Genomic DNA, 15,741 nt, shown 5'->3' with positions numbered 1-15,741 from the left:
TCCCAGAATAATGAGGAGTCCATTAGGGCTCACTTTGCCTGTGTGGGAGGCTGAGCGTGAAAAGTAAATGGTGCTGAGGGTGAGAGAGAGAGAGAGAGAGAGAGAGAGAGAGAGAGAGAGAGAGAGAGAGAGAGAGAGAGAGAGAGAGAGAGAGAGAGAGAGAGAGAGATGAAAGGCTACCGGCAACCCCCATTCGCAGATAAATTCCAGGCCGATCGACAGACCATTTACAACACCGAGAGCACTCGCGCATGCGTTTGTTCTTGTCCGCAACAGCTGAGTTCAAAGGAGCACAAAAAGAGGACCATGAATAAATAAATAAATAAATAAAATGCGGAATAAATAAAGAATTAATTGGGCATGATTAGAGATTTTTGAGGCGATGGGATCATGAAAGCAAGCCCTGATGGTGCAGGGTGTTGATTGTTCTTGGATCCAGCTGGTTAGCCATGCTCTTTTGCTTTCATTCAAAAGAAAAAATACCCAGAGAGATACAAAGAGAAGAGAGAGAGAGAGAGAGAGAGAGAGAGAGAGAGAGAGAGAGAGAGAGAGAGAGAGAGAGGATAAAACATATTGCTCAACAAGAGCTGAAGTCTCTCTGTGTATAACAAAAAAAAAAATAGAAAAAGATCTTCACCATTCTCCATTACAAGCAGGGTTTCTTATACCTGCACTTCCCCATGCAAACCCGTCCGAACGTGCCGCTGTCATCCACAGCGTGGGAAATGCCGAGCTCAGTCTCTCAGTCCATTTCTCTCACAGACCACTGCGCACGCACATGGAGGCCACGCTGGAAGACCCTGCTGCCAAGGCAACACATTTCCCACCTTTGATCATGATGTCAGGGCGGCGTAGGCTCAGAGCGAAAATACAAATAAATAAAACATTATGCACATGTAGTTTTTACATCTATATTCCACTGAATGAAAGTGTGTGCACAGTTTATTCAGGTACATGCCTGAGCTTGGGAGTAATAAAGCCACACACTTCCAAAATGAAATGTGCGGACTATCAGCAGCGCTATGATCTCTAGCAGCCGTTGTGGTGGTCTTTGTTTTGAAAACGCGCCTTTCATTTAGCAGCCGCATAATGTGCGACTAATTAGAGCAGCCAGAAAGCAGGAATGTGGCTGTCAAGGGGAGGGCAGGCAGAAGCCAATGATTTAATTCAATTTATTGATTGGGGAAATGTGTGGATTAAAATAAACCGATAAGGTGCAAGAAGCCAAACCGGTTAATAATCTATTGTGAGTGTACGTCAGGTGGAGAGACAGCAATAATTAGAGCATTATGAAAACATGAATAAGTGTGGTGTCAGCTCTAATTGGGAAATGAGAGGGCAAGAAACTAGGGAGCCCATTTCAGTGAGGTGAGTTAAACCGGGTAAGCTTTGAAGGTAAAGATACACCCCTTAATTCCGGAGAAGAATTGAGAAAATATATACAGGTAACAGACTGATCACGGCCTATTTCACCGGTATGTGGGTCAATGAAAAGTAAGAGTGCATTTATTCATTTAGCAGACACTTTTATCCAAAGCGACTTACAAATGAGAATAGAAGCAGTTAAACTAACAATAGGACAACAGTATGCAAGAGCTATGACCCTTCCCAGTTTAATCTAATGCAGTATGTGTACTTAAAAAAAAAATATATATATAATAGATATAGAATAGAAGATAGTGTTAGTATTAATGGATCAAGTGTTGCCGAAAAAGATGCGTATTCAGCCATTTCTGGTTGAGTTGGGCAGGACATTCCACCAGCATGGAACAGACCAGAAAAAGGTCTGAGAAAGAGATTTTGTGCCTCTTTGAGATGGCACCACAAGACGGCATTCACTTGCAGAGCTCACTTCTGGATGGCACGTAAGTCTGAAGTAATGAGTTTAGGTAAAAGGGAGCAGAGCCAGTGGTTGTTCTGTAGGCAAAAGTCAGTGACTTAAATTCGATGCGAGCGGCAACTAGCAACCAGTGCAATTTTGTGAGGAGAGGAGTAACGTGTGCTCTCTTCGGCTCGTTAAAGAACACTCTAGCTGCAGAATTTTGGATGTCTTTGTATATATTTATATATATATATATATATATATATATATATATATATATATATATATATATATACACTGTGTATATATACACATATACTGTGTATATATACATATACTGTGTATATATATACATCATTTTATTTTTTAAAACTGTGTTTTACACAGTTTTTCAATTGGTATTCAATGAGGAAAAATAGAAGTGAAGATTAGGAAGTAAAAAGTGGCCTTCATGACAGGAGGTTGATGGAAAGAGATCAGTGACAGAAGTCAAAAAAGTAAGTTGGAGTTGTTTGGATAATACGCACCAATTATTCATTCCCAATCAGACCAGGAAAAAAGGTAAATGGGGTCAATTTTGATTTCATGTTAACTTTAAATTTGAAAAGTATGCCAAGTGCACAAACAGGCAGTGGTAAAAATAATATGCCTTCAGGACATTCAGACAAAATTTACATACTCACTTTAGTTTATTTTTTGAAAAATAGGAAGATGAACAAAGTCGAAACCTTGAGGAAAAAAAATCAGCGCTTTTGTGACCCAAATAATAACAGCATGTCTGACTGCATACATGCCCTCTGCTACTTGCTGTAGCTTTTTCGGACACAGCGCCGGACATGATGACAGCAAGAGCTTGCAGGGCCCCAGGAGGTTGTCCCACCGCCATGAGAGGGAACGTTTCTGTCGGCCAGCTACATCCAGCGCACTGTGGGAGCGGTGGAGAATGAAGCTCAGCGTGGTTTCCAGTCCCTTCTGAGGGCATACTGCCCAGTAAACCAGCTTCTCTGCCTGACAAAACCCTTTAAAGCTTATCACCCTGAAAAAAGCATGGACAAATGCTTTTGCACTCCATGTTCCTTTTTTGCTTTTTGAAACGATCTTTCGTTTGCTGGGGATTTTTACAAGGCTTTAACCTGTATTATGTTCTCAGACTTTCATTTGGGCAGAGGGCATTGGGGAACGGTGATGCTGGTCTCTGTTCGTTGTTTTAATTCTCATCACAATAATTGTTGTTACATATGCGGACAGGCGTATATAAATCGGGTAGCATGTGTCATATAGGAATCTGAAAGGCTCAGGAAGTAAAAAATAAAAAAAAGAGAAAAGATTACATGCAGCAAGGACAAAAAGACAATGCGAAATAACACTGTCACACCTTTGTGTCCTCTCCTCTCAGCATGACATATTTCAGAGACAATAGACGACTTGAAATATCATGGTAGCCCACATGCACTGTTACGCAGTGATTTCAGCGAAAAAACCTGAAATTTGTCCGACCTTCTCAAAAGATGACATAAAGAGACATACTCGTCATTAGAAGACATTTAAGACCCTTTACATGGGTCTTGTGGCAATGTTCTTCAATGCATCAAACTCAATAAAATATAGTCAGATATAGTTGTACTGAATGAATGATGCATTTAAAGTGCCTCATAATGCCACATTTAAAGATCAAACTACTGGAATTTTGACCCCATTTGCCACTGACCTCCTAGAGCATGGCCAATGAACGCCGGACAATTTGTATGACGCATAGAATGTCCGTCTGCACAATAACGGGTCCAACAATGTCACCTCACTAATGATGTTTTAGAGTACAAAGCAACAGGAAATTACTCATCACACCGACTTGCACACAGTAACCTGTAAATCGCCCTTCTTTGACATAATCAAAAACATCTTTCACGTGGAGGTCAAAGCAGTGCCCTGACTTGAGTCATGTGAAATGGACTTCACTGTATAAATCTAATAAATGAATAAATGTTGCTTTCTGCTCGCACTAGGAGGGGGGTGTAAGAGGTGTGTAAAGAGGAGGAGGTGCTTTAGAAACTCCACAGTGGTTAACGCCTCCTGCTGAACTAGTGCTGAAGACTGCCAAAGATTCAAACAGTTTCCTTTTTTATCTTCACATTTTCTTCACCTACTGAGAAGCCAAAAGCTTCAAAGAGCCTTTCCATTCCAACTTGCTACCACCTTAGGAATATAACATGTCAAAATTTAGTCTAAATTTGAATGTCCACTTTCTAAAACCCATTTTTGGAAGAGTTCTAAATGTTGTGGTTAAAATATAATACTTTTTGAGGGCCATATACACTCTACCTCCGTTTTTTCTATATATATAAAATGTTTTTTTATTTTTTATAAAATAAGACATTTTTTTGGTGAGAGACTTGAGCAAATCTATTGCTTATTTGCTTCCAAAAACTAGCAAAGTAGTATCAGATTCTATTCAGTTTAGATTTTTAAATGTAAATGTTTAATTTAAAATATAGAAAATACAAAAAATTGAAAAGGTGCATTACGTTATAATTTATTAAAATGAAATATTAATTAAACGGACAAAACCAGAAAAAACATGCCTGGTTCTCTGCTGTTAGGTAGTGGACCACTTAAAGCAAACACAAACGAGATGTTAAAGAAAACTTTCTTTGTGTATCAATGTATTCTATTTTCTGTGCTCACTCTCAGTCTCATTTCCTTTCCTTTGCTCGTGTGCTCCTCTTCCGAATCTCATTTGTATTGTTTTCTCAGGTTTAATCCTGGAAGCTTCAGGACACATGCTGCTTCTCCTAAATGGCAGCAATCAATTTTGATTACCGGCCACGGTTACTTTAAGAAGAGCCCATCAAAGTTTTATTAAGAAGACGGGTGATAATTACAGCCTTGCACGGACCAAAAACCTGGAGTCTGAGCCTTGCTAATGATTGGAAGCTGAGAGATAAAATGACGGTTCAGAAGACTTTAACCCAAACTCTGAGAGGAGCTGGCACACAATTACTTTAACCGTTACTTGATGAGGACTGTCCCTCAGGTGACTGATGGCTCTCCCTTTCACTCCCCTTGACTGGGACACTCTGAAACCACAGTGGCGTTTATGGAGAAAGAGATGAAAATGAATCGGTCTGACACCTCGGCGAAGCTTATCATTATTTCAGAGAAAAGCCATGAAATAAAAAGGACAGACCTTTCCGGAGACCGTTTGTGGAGACAGGCGCCACGTATATTGACACCACCTGATATGTGCCGGATTGAACTCAGACTGAACTCAAAAGCACTTTGGAATTACTTAAAAATGCTTCCTGCTGCAGCTTTTTGCGCAAAGAAAATACCATAATCAAAGTGCTTTTCTGCATATGACATGGGACCGGCGGGTGCAATATTTCATAGAGGGGTGGAAGAGATGAAACCCTTTAGAAAGACTCTGCTATAATTACACAGTGCAGCTGTAGGGAAATATCAGAGCGGTCTTGGGGAAGATGGATCACATGATAGCAAGGCAAATCACTGAAAAAAAACATGCTCTCACCAGCCAGCTGGGTCTCTCTATCGACTGCCCTCAAAAGCGCAGTGGATTACTCTAATGCATTAACACTTCGGCTCCACTGGGGAGGCTTCTTGGGGACGCGTGGCCTGTTTGTGTGTGGGTGTGCAATGCATACAGTATGTGTATGCATATGTGTACTCACGTCTGACATCTTTGAAGTATATGGTCTGTCTGTTAGGGTTGAGGAGCTGAATGACCGAGTCGTCATTGTTTTTGACTCGACAGCTGATGGTGGCTGTCTCCCCCTCCACTACCGAGATGTTGTCCGCTATGAGATTCTGGCTTTGGACTGCAGAGGGACAGAGAGAAAGAGAATTGAGTTGGAGACTGAAAGAGAGGCAGGTATGAGGTGATGGCTGACAATAGGCATGTTGAGTTGGTCAGTTTTCTGGTGAGTGTAAAATATGTTCTTATTTAAAAAAAAAAAAAGTAGTCATCAATCCATCCATTCATCCTTACATCTAATAATGTCTGCTATCCCTCCATCCATCCATCTTATAACTTCTGCCATCCATCCATCCATCTTATAACTTTTGACATCCATCCATACATCTTATAACTTCTGACATTCATCCATCCATCTTATAACTTCTGACATTCATCCATCCATCCATCCAATAAATTCAGCCAACCATTCATCATCCATCCATCTTATAACTTCTGCCATCTATCCATCCATCTAATAGTGTCTTCTATATATCTATCTATCTATCTATCTATCTATCTATCTATCTATCTAATAGTGTCTGCTTATCCCTCCATCCATCTTATAACTTCTGCCATCCATCCATCCATCTAATTGTATCTGCTATCTATCTATCTATCTATCTATCTATCTATCTATCTATCTATCTATATATCTATCTATCTATCTATCTATCTATCTATCTAATAGTGTTTGCTATCCCTACATCCATCTTATAACCTCTGCCATCCATCCATCCATTCAATAGTGTCTGCTATCCCTCCATCCATCTTATAACTTCTGCCATCCATCCATCCATCCATCCATTAACTTCTGCCATCCATCCATCCATCCATCCATCCATCCATCTATCTATCTAATAGTGTCTACTATCCCTCAATCCATCTTATAACTTCTGCCATCCATCCATCCATCCATCCATCCATCCATCCATCCATCCAATAGTGTCTGCTATCCCTCCATCCATCTTATAACTTCTGCCATCCATCCATCTGTCGGTCTGTCTTTTAATGTCTGCTATCCCTCCATACATCTTATAACTTCTGCTATTCATCCATCCATCCTATAACTTCTGCCATCCATCCATCCATCCATCCATCCATCCATCCATCCATCCATCCATCCATCCATCCATCCATCTAGGGGCAATAGACAAAATGACAACAAAAAAAAACCTGGAAAAATGGCACTACTGTCCATTTCCTTAAAACAGAGATGCAGGCCTGCATCATCTAAACCCACAATCTCACACTTACATGAGTGCACAATGAAGAACAGGTGGAAAAACACAGCTAGAGTGGGTGTGAATATCCAGCAGAGTGTGAAAGTGCCCCCTTCCCCCTCCTCACTCCTCACTCTTTCCGGCGTAGTGTGTGCATCATGAGATTGCCTGTTTTCATGTTACACATGCTTGGTCCAAATCCCCTCTCTGGTTGAGATCACCATGAGATAAGAGCTGCCACTGCCACAGAAATGAAAGCTACAGACCTTGGCCGGTTGACCCAAAGCTAAAATGTATACCATTAAAGAGGATAGTTCAACCAAAAATATTAATTCTATAATGATTTAAAGTATTCACCTTCATGTTGTTGTGTGACACCTAAACTTATATGACTGAATTTCTTCTATGAAACACATTATTGACCACTGAGATGAAATTAAGAACCTGATCAATTTGATTTATGAACGAATTAGAATTGTTCCGTTTTTTGTTTTTTTAAAATGGATCTGTGGATTAAAATGACCAAATTTACACCTCAACTTACTTTTTTCCTGAATGTGCCAGGAGAGCTAGAGCAGATGGGAAGAAATTCAGACTAATTTCGGTCTAATGCTGACACAAAGCTAATTGGATGGCAAATATAATTTAAATATAGTATAATAAATCATACAGGATACTTGTATACTAATTTTATGGTGTTTTTAAACTAAATTACTTCCAATATATTGAAAAGAGACAAACAATTTACTCAGTTTACTCGCACACAATTTTTGAACTGCTGAACTGTCACTTTAAGAGCTAGATAATTCACTGCAACTTGATGGGATAAAAATAAATAAATAAATAAACTAAAAATCTAAAATAACACCCCACAGCTGCCAAACCCGCAGAGCTAAGAGGAAAATCATGAATAAGCTAAAGCTGGAGATAAATAAATATATTAATGTGAAATGTGACATGACTTTAAGACACCATCAAGTGCTAATTTGCATGCCTCAGTTGTCAGGCACCTCTAAACAGCCTTGTCACTTAAAGCAGAAGGGAAGAAAGCAATCAGATCGTGTGATGGCGACAGATAAGGGGAGACAGTTTAACAAAACTGAATTCAATCAGCCTGCCAGTAGCACAAAGTCAAGTCAGACCAAAACAAATAAACATTGCGCGGGAGCGACTTCCTTATGACTCGTCAAAGGAGATGAGGTGTGGATTGAGAGGACTAGATTGAAAATGCAAATAGAAAGACTGTTTATCCCAGAGAGGGGTTACGGATGAAGGTTAAGCACGCTATACTGTGGTTGTCACGGAGACTGCACTAAATACTGGCCAGTCCGTGGCCGTTCAGCTAGTGGGTGGTAATCATGCTAAGTGACAGATGATGCAATGAAAGGGTAAAACATACATGAACACGTACAACAGCCCTGTTTGGCAAGCTCAATAGGAAAACAAACATGCTTTTAGCATGTTAAAGCTAGCTGAGGAGGGGAAGGTGACTAGCAAGGAACAGAATACTAAATTAAAACAATAACATTTTAATTTATAATCCTATAATTAATATGTTCTTCTATGTCCTCCATGACTATATTCCTTGTTTTTTCCCCTTAGTTCCTATTCAAGCCTCTTATCCCCCCACGGAAAATCCCCATAACTACAATCTTGGCTGAGCACTGGAATATTTTGAACTTAAATATTGCTCAAAAATTCATTAAAATGTAGAGTGTTAGTGATAAACCATCTTCGATGCAATTAGCCAGTTCTGTGTTTACTTTGCACAACTCTGGGGCGATGGCTGGATGCCATTTTGTTGTGTGGGATGAGAGTGATGATTTGAACCATCGGTAAACCTCCCGAGACTCCGCACATCTCCTTTACTTCAAAAAAGTTTTGCGCAAACTTTGGCAACAAATCTTGGTGAGATGTCATTTAACTATTTATGGGCTGGAAAGCAGATGTTTACCCAACAGCATCAAGAAAACATAAGGTCTATATAAAAAAAAGTGCCAGAGGAAAAAAACATGAACCACTAGAGTATGCCAATGAGTCAAACTCGATGAGGAAAAAAGGTAAATGTGTTAATTGGATTCTGGCATGCTCACTGCTTTTAGATCTTCAAAATGTTCAAAGGAGTAACATTTGTGTCCTCCGCATTTTCTTTGACTTATTAGAATTTGTGTTAGCAAGTGTTTTGCAAGCTTAAACATTGTACTGAAAATATTATTTCATGCCATAATAGTTTTTAATACATTTTTATAAATATTATTTTTTATTAACACATTTGTAATATTAAAAATATGAATATTAAAAATTTAAGTTTTTTGGCTTTTAGTATGAATATGTTGGCCTTACGGTTTTCCAAGTGCTCCTAAACAATGACACAATTTGCATTTAGACACAGGCACTGTGCGCGCGCACAGTCTGGTCCGGTGCAGAGACGCAAAAGCACAGAGCGGGTCATACGCGCGAGTCAGTACATACCAGAACACATAACGGATCCATTTGAATTCTGCAAGGAATGCTATATTTTAAGGTGACATGGCGAAGATTAGGAGGAGAAACAGTAGATTAGGAGGAAACTGCGGTTTACCGAGCTCAACGGCTCTGGCCGAGCTGTGATATAAACTAAACGCTATTGGCTATTTAAAAAAAGGGGAGGTGTTCGATATGTCCCGCCCTGTCTTCCTGTTTCAGTGGAAGTTACCTCGACACATTGAATAAAGCTGCGCGTTTAAAGGCACTTCAGTGGGCGCTTAAACATTCTACTGAAAATATTATTTTATGTGATGTTATTTTTAATATGTTTTTATAAATACTGAATTGTTTCAAATATAACGATTTTCAAAAATTAAACAAATTCTAATTTGCAATGAATTCCACTGAAAATATTTCATGTGGTGATAGTTTTTTTAAATATTTAAAACTTGTATATATAAAATGCAAAAAAAGAGGCAAATCGGTTTTCCCATTCACACTAGATCCATCTCATTAATAATACAAACATTTTTATTAAAACAGACATTAACACATTATTGTATGAGACGTATCTAATACCATATCAAAATAAAATAATAAAAAATAAAACAAATGTACGGCACACACAAATAGCCTATGTAAAAAGGAGTTTTTTTAAGTGCAATTGTAGCAATACACAAATTACTGTATTCAGGATATTGGCACAGGAAAAAGGATATGTTAATATTCATGTTCCTATTTAACGCTTATTATGAAAAACTACCGCAGATTTATTAGCTGTTAAGTAAATCTTGTGCAGGGATCATACCATATTAATAGAGGAATTAAACTTGTTTAAGCCCCAAATTATTATTGATTATTGGCGTGCAGCTTAGTTTAATTAAAATAATTGTTTGTGTCACTGGAGCTGGAACAAGTGAGCGAATGATGAATTCCTATTTAAATGAAGATTTCATTAACCCTAATGTTTAGGAAAATACCACCAAAAAAGGGCCCCAGAAAAAATTGTTTTCCATGCATGCATCAACAACAAACAAGGCATTGCAAAAATGCCAAAGAAATTTGTGTACTGTGCATTTGCATAAGTTGTTCAAACAGATCTGTGACATTATCTCTGTATTTAATTACCGACATTCAAAATAAGTAGCACAGAACATTGATCATTTTGGTCTAGATTAAAGCTGTCAGAGGACGATACTCCACTCTCAGTGAGGCAGACAAGCCATTTATATCACTACAGGCCCAGCACCACCCCAGTGCCCCTCATACATCAACCCAGAGGAACACCCAGGGTGCGTGTGTGAGCGTGAGTGTGTGACACGGAACGGGCTAATGCAGGAGTGCACTGCCGCGCCGTAAAGGTCAAAGCACTCTACTGTCCGCCTCAATAGCTCTTCCTGCCTGCTGCACTTTTTGAAACAGCATGTGTGAGTGTGGAAAACCACAGCTTTAAATTAGATCCGAATGGTGGTTGTAAAAGAGTGAGATCCATATATACCTGTGAACCGGAATCAGTGAGAGTGAATGTGATACCCATCACTATTCTGAGCTGCAAAGGTCAACGTTCGTGCTCGAATATTACAGCCCGGCTAATAGAGAAGAACTCCATGGTTACGGATCTGTGTGTTCAGAGGGTGTTGAACTTTCGAAGCAGGATCTTCATTTGTGTGAACTTCCTTTTGAATGATTAACAAATGAGATAGCTCTCATATCTTCTGAGATAGAATGGAGATAGTTATCATTTGCTCATGGAAACGGAGGTGAATAAAGATGGGTTTATTTGGGTGGTACTGTAATTGCTTTTGAAAGTTTCCAAAAGAAATAAAGAAAAATATGTACGTGCGTTTCTCATCGCATGTTGGGGGGTATGAAGCGTGGACACCCAACGGCAGAACAATAAACCGGTTCCTATGGAAACCGTGATGCAATTTTTTAAGGATTCTTTGATGAATAAAGTTAAAAAGAACAGCATTTATCTGAAAATTTTTTGTATCATTATAAATGTCTTTATAGTCACTTATGATCAATGTAACGCATCCTTGCTGAATGAAAGTCTTAATTTCTTACCTACCTCAACATTTAAATGTACACTTCACATTTAGTATGCATAGCCTACTTAGTATGTAGCATGTTAAAGGAATAATTTACCCAAAATTCAAAATTCTGCCCAACACCCAAAGCAATTACATGTCTTCATAAGACTTCGAATATAGCGCATGGGTTGTATGGACCACTTTTATGACACATTTATAGTGCTTTTGGAGCTTGAGCTCCTACTCCCGTTTATTTTATTTATAAATACATTTTCTTCAAAAATGAGAAACGACATGATCATTTTAATTTTTAGGTGAACTGTCTATGCAATGCTGACATTATATCTTAATACGATGTTAATGTCTCAATTAAGACCCAAAAAGGGTAAACTCTAATATGAGAACATGTTCTGCATACTGCAGTGTCATTAATGCTGGTTTATTTTAGGCCCACAGGCTGTGTCTGATATCATTTGTTCGAAATCACTTTAAGCACATTTGTGTTTTGATGGCCAGAAGCTCAGCACTGGCATTACTTCACTGTGCCCTTCCATCTGTGAAAGGAGACCTCCAGATACACGTGCCAACATCCCCTTTCAAGCTCAGTCACCCCTGTTAAAAAGACCAGCATATGCTCCTTTGGATGATGCTGTCCCCATCAGGCTTCTTAAAGGAATAGTTCAGTCAAAAATGAAAATTCTGTCATCATTTACTCACCCTCAAATTGTTCTAAACCTGTAGTGTTTCTTTTAAGAATTTTCATTTTTGGGTGAACTATCCCTCTAACTAGCTAAACCAGCCTATAAACCCTGAAATGCCAACGCTAGTCTTTTCAGCAGGGGCGATTTACACACTAGATGCATAAATTCAACAGCAAGCCTGTTGAACACATGACACATGGATAAATTGACCAAATCTTCTTAAGAGAATACATCAAGCTTAACTGGAATAAGTTAAGCCTTAAGGAGTGTCTCTCTGCAGATGCTTTTGAGATATTTCTGCTAAATCCTTCACGGACATCACTTGTCTTAATTCAATTAAGTGATTTTTTGCTTTATTGAACGATTAACCCTAAACAAAAAAAAAAACAAAAAAACCCACAGATTGCAGGCTAATTTGATGTGGTTTCTAAATATATGTTATCTAATAATATCAGAAATCTAAAATACATCAATGTTTTTATTTTCATATTTAAATGGACATATCCCAGAACCATTGTTTATAAAGTATATATTATATTATTATATATATATATACACATACATTTTTTTTAAGTGCAGCTCTGATACCATCAGCCTAGAAGCGTGGAGAGAATGTATTGGATGCAAATATTACAGTTGTCAAGTTCCAATGATGGACCCAAGAGAGTCTTCCAGCTTGGTTGTGTTTAAATTACAAACACTATTGACACGTTTAACAAGCAGGTTTTGAAACCGCACATGTAAACCCAACTTCTCTTCAAATGTGTTCCCTTAACAGGCTCAGCAAGCCCCTGAGCCACAAAGACCCCCCCTCCCACTCTCTGAGTAAGCCGAGGAGCGGTGAAGCGTTCACACAAACGTATGGATAAGTAAATTGTGATGATACTAGTGCTAATGAAGGGTAAAATGCTGGTTGGATGGGAGCAGCAGTGGAATGTGGCGTGTGGGAAGGGATGGATGGCAGCCTGATGATTAATGCGTCAGAGAGCCGACGGGGGCCGGGCACAGCACCAGAGGCCTTGCCACCCCTGCTCGCTCATTTGGAAATCTCTCTCAGCAGAGGGAGAGGAAGAAAGGACTTCTGCCTCTGTGACTGAGTCTCAACGGCAAAGGATAAACAAATACCCCTTTTTTCACTGGAATGCTGCTGGTGCAAGCCTCTTTCAGAGACTGTTACAACATAAGCTGTTTACAAATGAACACCACATTTTAAGCATCTAAAGTAATTTTAGTGTCTTTATATGTAGAGCTTGATTTGATGCAACCATCAAAAGTCATATAACTAAATTTCATATTTTAAGGTTTCTTAAATATCATAAATATAAAAAAACGAAATATTATTATGAATAACAAAAATATATTTACATACAAAATATATCATGTATAATAAATAGTTTAATTCTAAATGAAGAGTTCAGATGCAAAAGCCTCTAAGTGCCACCTGAAATTTCCTTCTAGAATGATGATTTTTATCAAGCTTGTATATTTAAGTTCAGTAATTTCACTTAAATGACAATTAATAGGTAATTTTCATTGCCATTTAAGTGAAATTATTGAACTTAAATATACAAGCTTGATAAAAATCATCATTCTAGAAGAAAATTTCAGATGGCACTTAGAGGTTTTTGCATCTGAACTCTTCAAATATTAAAAAAGAAAACAAAATCCATGGTTATCAATTGATCATTAAATTGATCAAAAGTGAAATTAAAGACATTTTTAATGTTATAAAATTAGTTATGTTTTCTATATAAATGTTTTCTCATCATAAGAAAAAAGAAACCTGATTTTTTCCCATAGTTTCCACAAAAATATTAAGCAGTAAAACTGATTTCAACATTAATAATAATAATAATAATAATAATAAAAAATGTAAACACCAAATCAGCATATCATAATGATTTCTGAAGGACGATGCGACACTGAAGACTGGAGTAATGATCCTGAAAATTCAGCTTTAAACAATGAACCAGAGAGAAAGAGAAAAAGAGGGACCAAAAACAAAAGAAAGTAGGTAAGAGAAACAGCGGAAGAGCAGAGACCTGCCTTTCTCTCTCTTCCCTTCCCAGCATTCTTCCTCTCAGCAAGATGGTGCACCGCCAGGACCTCCAGCACCTGTCCCTCACTCTGGAATCAGTGAGCTGTGCCGGAGTCACACGGCCTCTCGTGGCCATCCATCTAAATATGACATCCTTGAGCCGAGATTGCGCAAGCAATTCGGTGTGTATTTTGCATTGTCTCAGAGTGGGCGTCCCAATCTAGGAAACGTCTGTGCACACAAGGATAAGAATCCCCATGCAGGCGGCAGGAGATTAACTGCCCTCTGCCTCTCACATCTTCCTCTATCGATCGCCACAGATAAAAAAAAAAAAAAAATCCTCACACACATTCACTAAGATGACATCACAGGCAAATAGGCAGAACAAGGACTCCTTGTGGCAGAGTCACGTCCTTGAGGTCAGAGGAGGCACCACTGAGACAAAGAGAAAGATGAAGAGCTTTGCTTTCCCCAAGCAGCTAACATTGAAGTCAAATGAAATCACAATTGGAGAATTGACGCTTTGGGTTCATCCCGGTTAGCTTTGAGGTTGTCTATTTACAGCATACTCATAAAAATAACCAAATTAGCCTTACAATACATAAAACGTAGAGTCGTCTCTTCCAGGAAAAGGGACTGAAAATATGGATGACTCATCCTGCACTGCATAGATGTTGTCCAATAAAATCCTCTAAAAATAAGAATGTCTCCCCCATAAATTATAAGCAGCACCTGAAACTGCCTAGCAGGTAGCAAATCATGGCTGATTTTTTCAGGCCGATACAATCATTTTAAATAATGTTTTACAATTAGCTTATAACTAACCAATATTAAAATACAATACTATTTTGTATAATAATAATAATAAACATATATATATTTATATGATCTATATTAAAAAAGAATACTTGGAGCTTTAACAGTTGCATTATGGGTATGTTTTTTGTAAGTGTTGCCTGGATCTGGATCACTTTATAGTGATTCCGCAAGAGCCAGCTAACACAATAACAGAAAGAGTCATCAGCATGGTCTTCTATTCAGTATTAATGGCGAGTCTATGTCTTTGGCAAGAGAACATTCTGTTTACAAGCAGAACTGGAGGAGAAAGAGGGCGAGAGAGAGAAAGAGGGCGAGAGAGAGAGAGAGAGAGAGAGAGAGAGAGAGAGAGAGAGAGAGAGAGAGAGAGAGAGAGAAAATGCGTATTAATTTACAGTATTAATTTACAGTATTACAAAATTTACAGTATTAATGCGTATTAATTTACGTATTAATTAACAGTATTAATGGCGAGTCTATGTCTTTGGCAAGAGAGCATTCTGTTTACAAGCAGAACTGGAGGAGAAAGAGGGCGAGAGAGAGAAAGTGGGCGAGAGAGAGAAAGAGGGCGAGAGAGAGAGAGAGAGAGAGAGAGAGAGAGAGAGAGAGAGAGAGAGAGAGAGAGAGAGAGAGAGAGAGAGAGAGAGAGAGAGAGAGAGAGAGAAAATGCGTATTAATTTACAGTATTAATTTACGTATTAATTAACAGTATTAATGGCGAGTCTATGTCTTTGGCAAGAGAGCATTCTGTTTACAAGCAGAACTGGAGGAGAAAGAGGGCGAGAGAGAGAAAGTGGGCGAGAGAGAGAAAGAGGGCGAGAGAGAGAGAGAGAGAGAGAGAGAGAGAGAGAGAGAGAGAGAGAGAGAGAGAGAGAGAGAGAGAGAGAAAATGCG

The 15,741-nt window shown here is 38.6% G+C and overlaps 1 protein-coding gene across 9 annotated transcripts in view; it reads right to left on the bottom strand.

Moving 5' to 3' along the window:
- cadm1a (cell adhesion molecule 1a) overlaps positions 1-15,741 on the bottom strand; it is a 304,169-nt gene that overhangs the window by 69,190 nt on the left and 219,238 nt on the right. For all 9 annotated transcript variants that reach the window (XM_077233180.1, XM_077233183.1, XM_077233185.1 and 6 more), the window contains one exon: positions 5,509-5,655. In XM_077233180.1, coding sequence (XP_077089295.1) covers positions 5,509-5,655 — 147 coding nt within the window. The remainder of the gene's footprint in view (positions 1-5,508; positions 5,656-15,741) is intronic.

Source organism: Siphateles boraxobius, unplaced genomic scaffold (assembly GCF_051911475.1).
Source record: "Siphateles boraxobius isolate OS27281-9 unplaced genomic scaffold, OSU_SipBor_1 18, whole genome shotgun sequence".
Lineage (NCBI taxonomy): Eukaryota > Metazoa > Chordata > Actinopteri > Cypriniformes > Leuciscidae > Siphateles > Siphateles boraxobius.
Note: the sequence above shows the minus strand (reverse complement) of the source record. Positions and strands in the feature narration are given on the sequence as shown.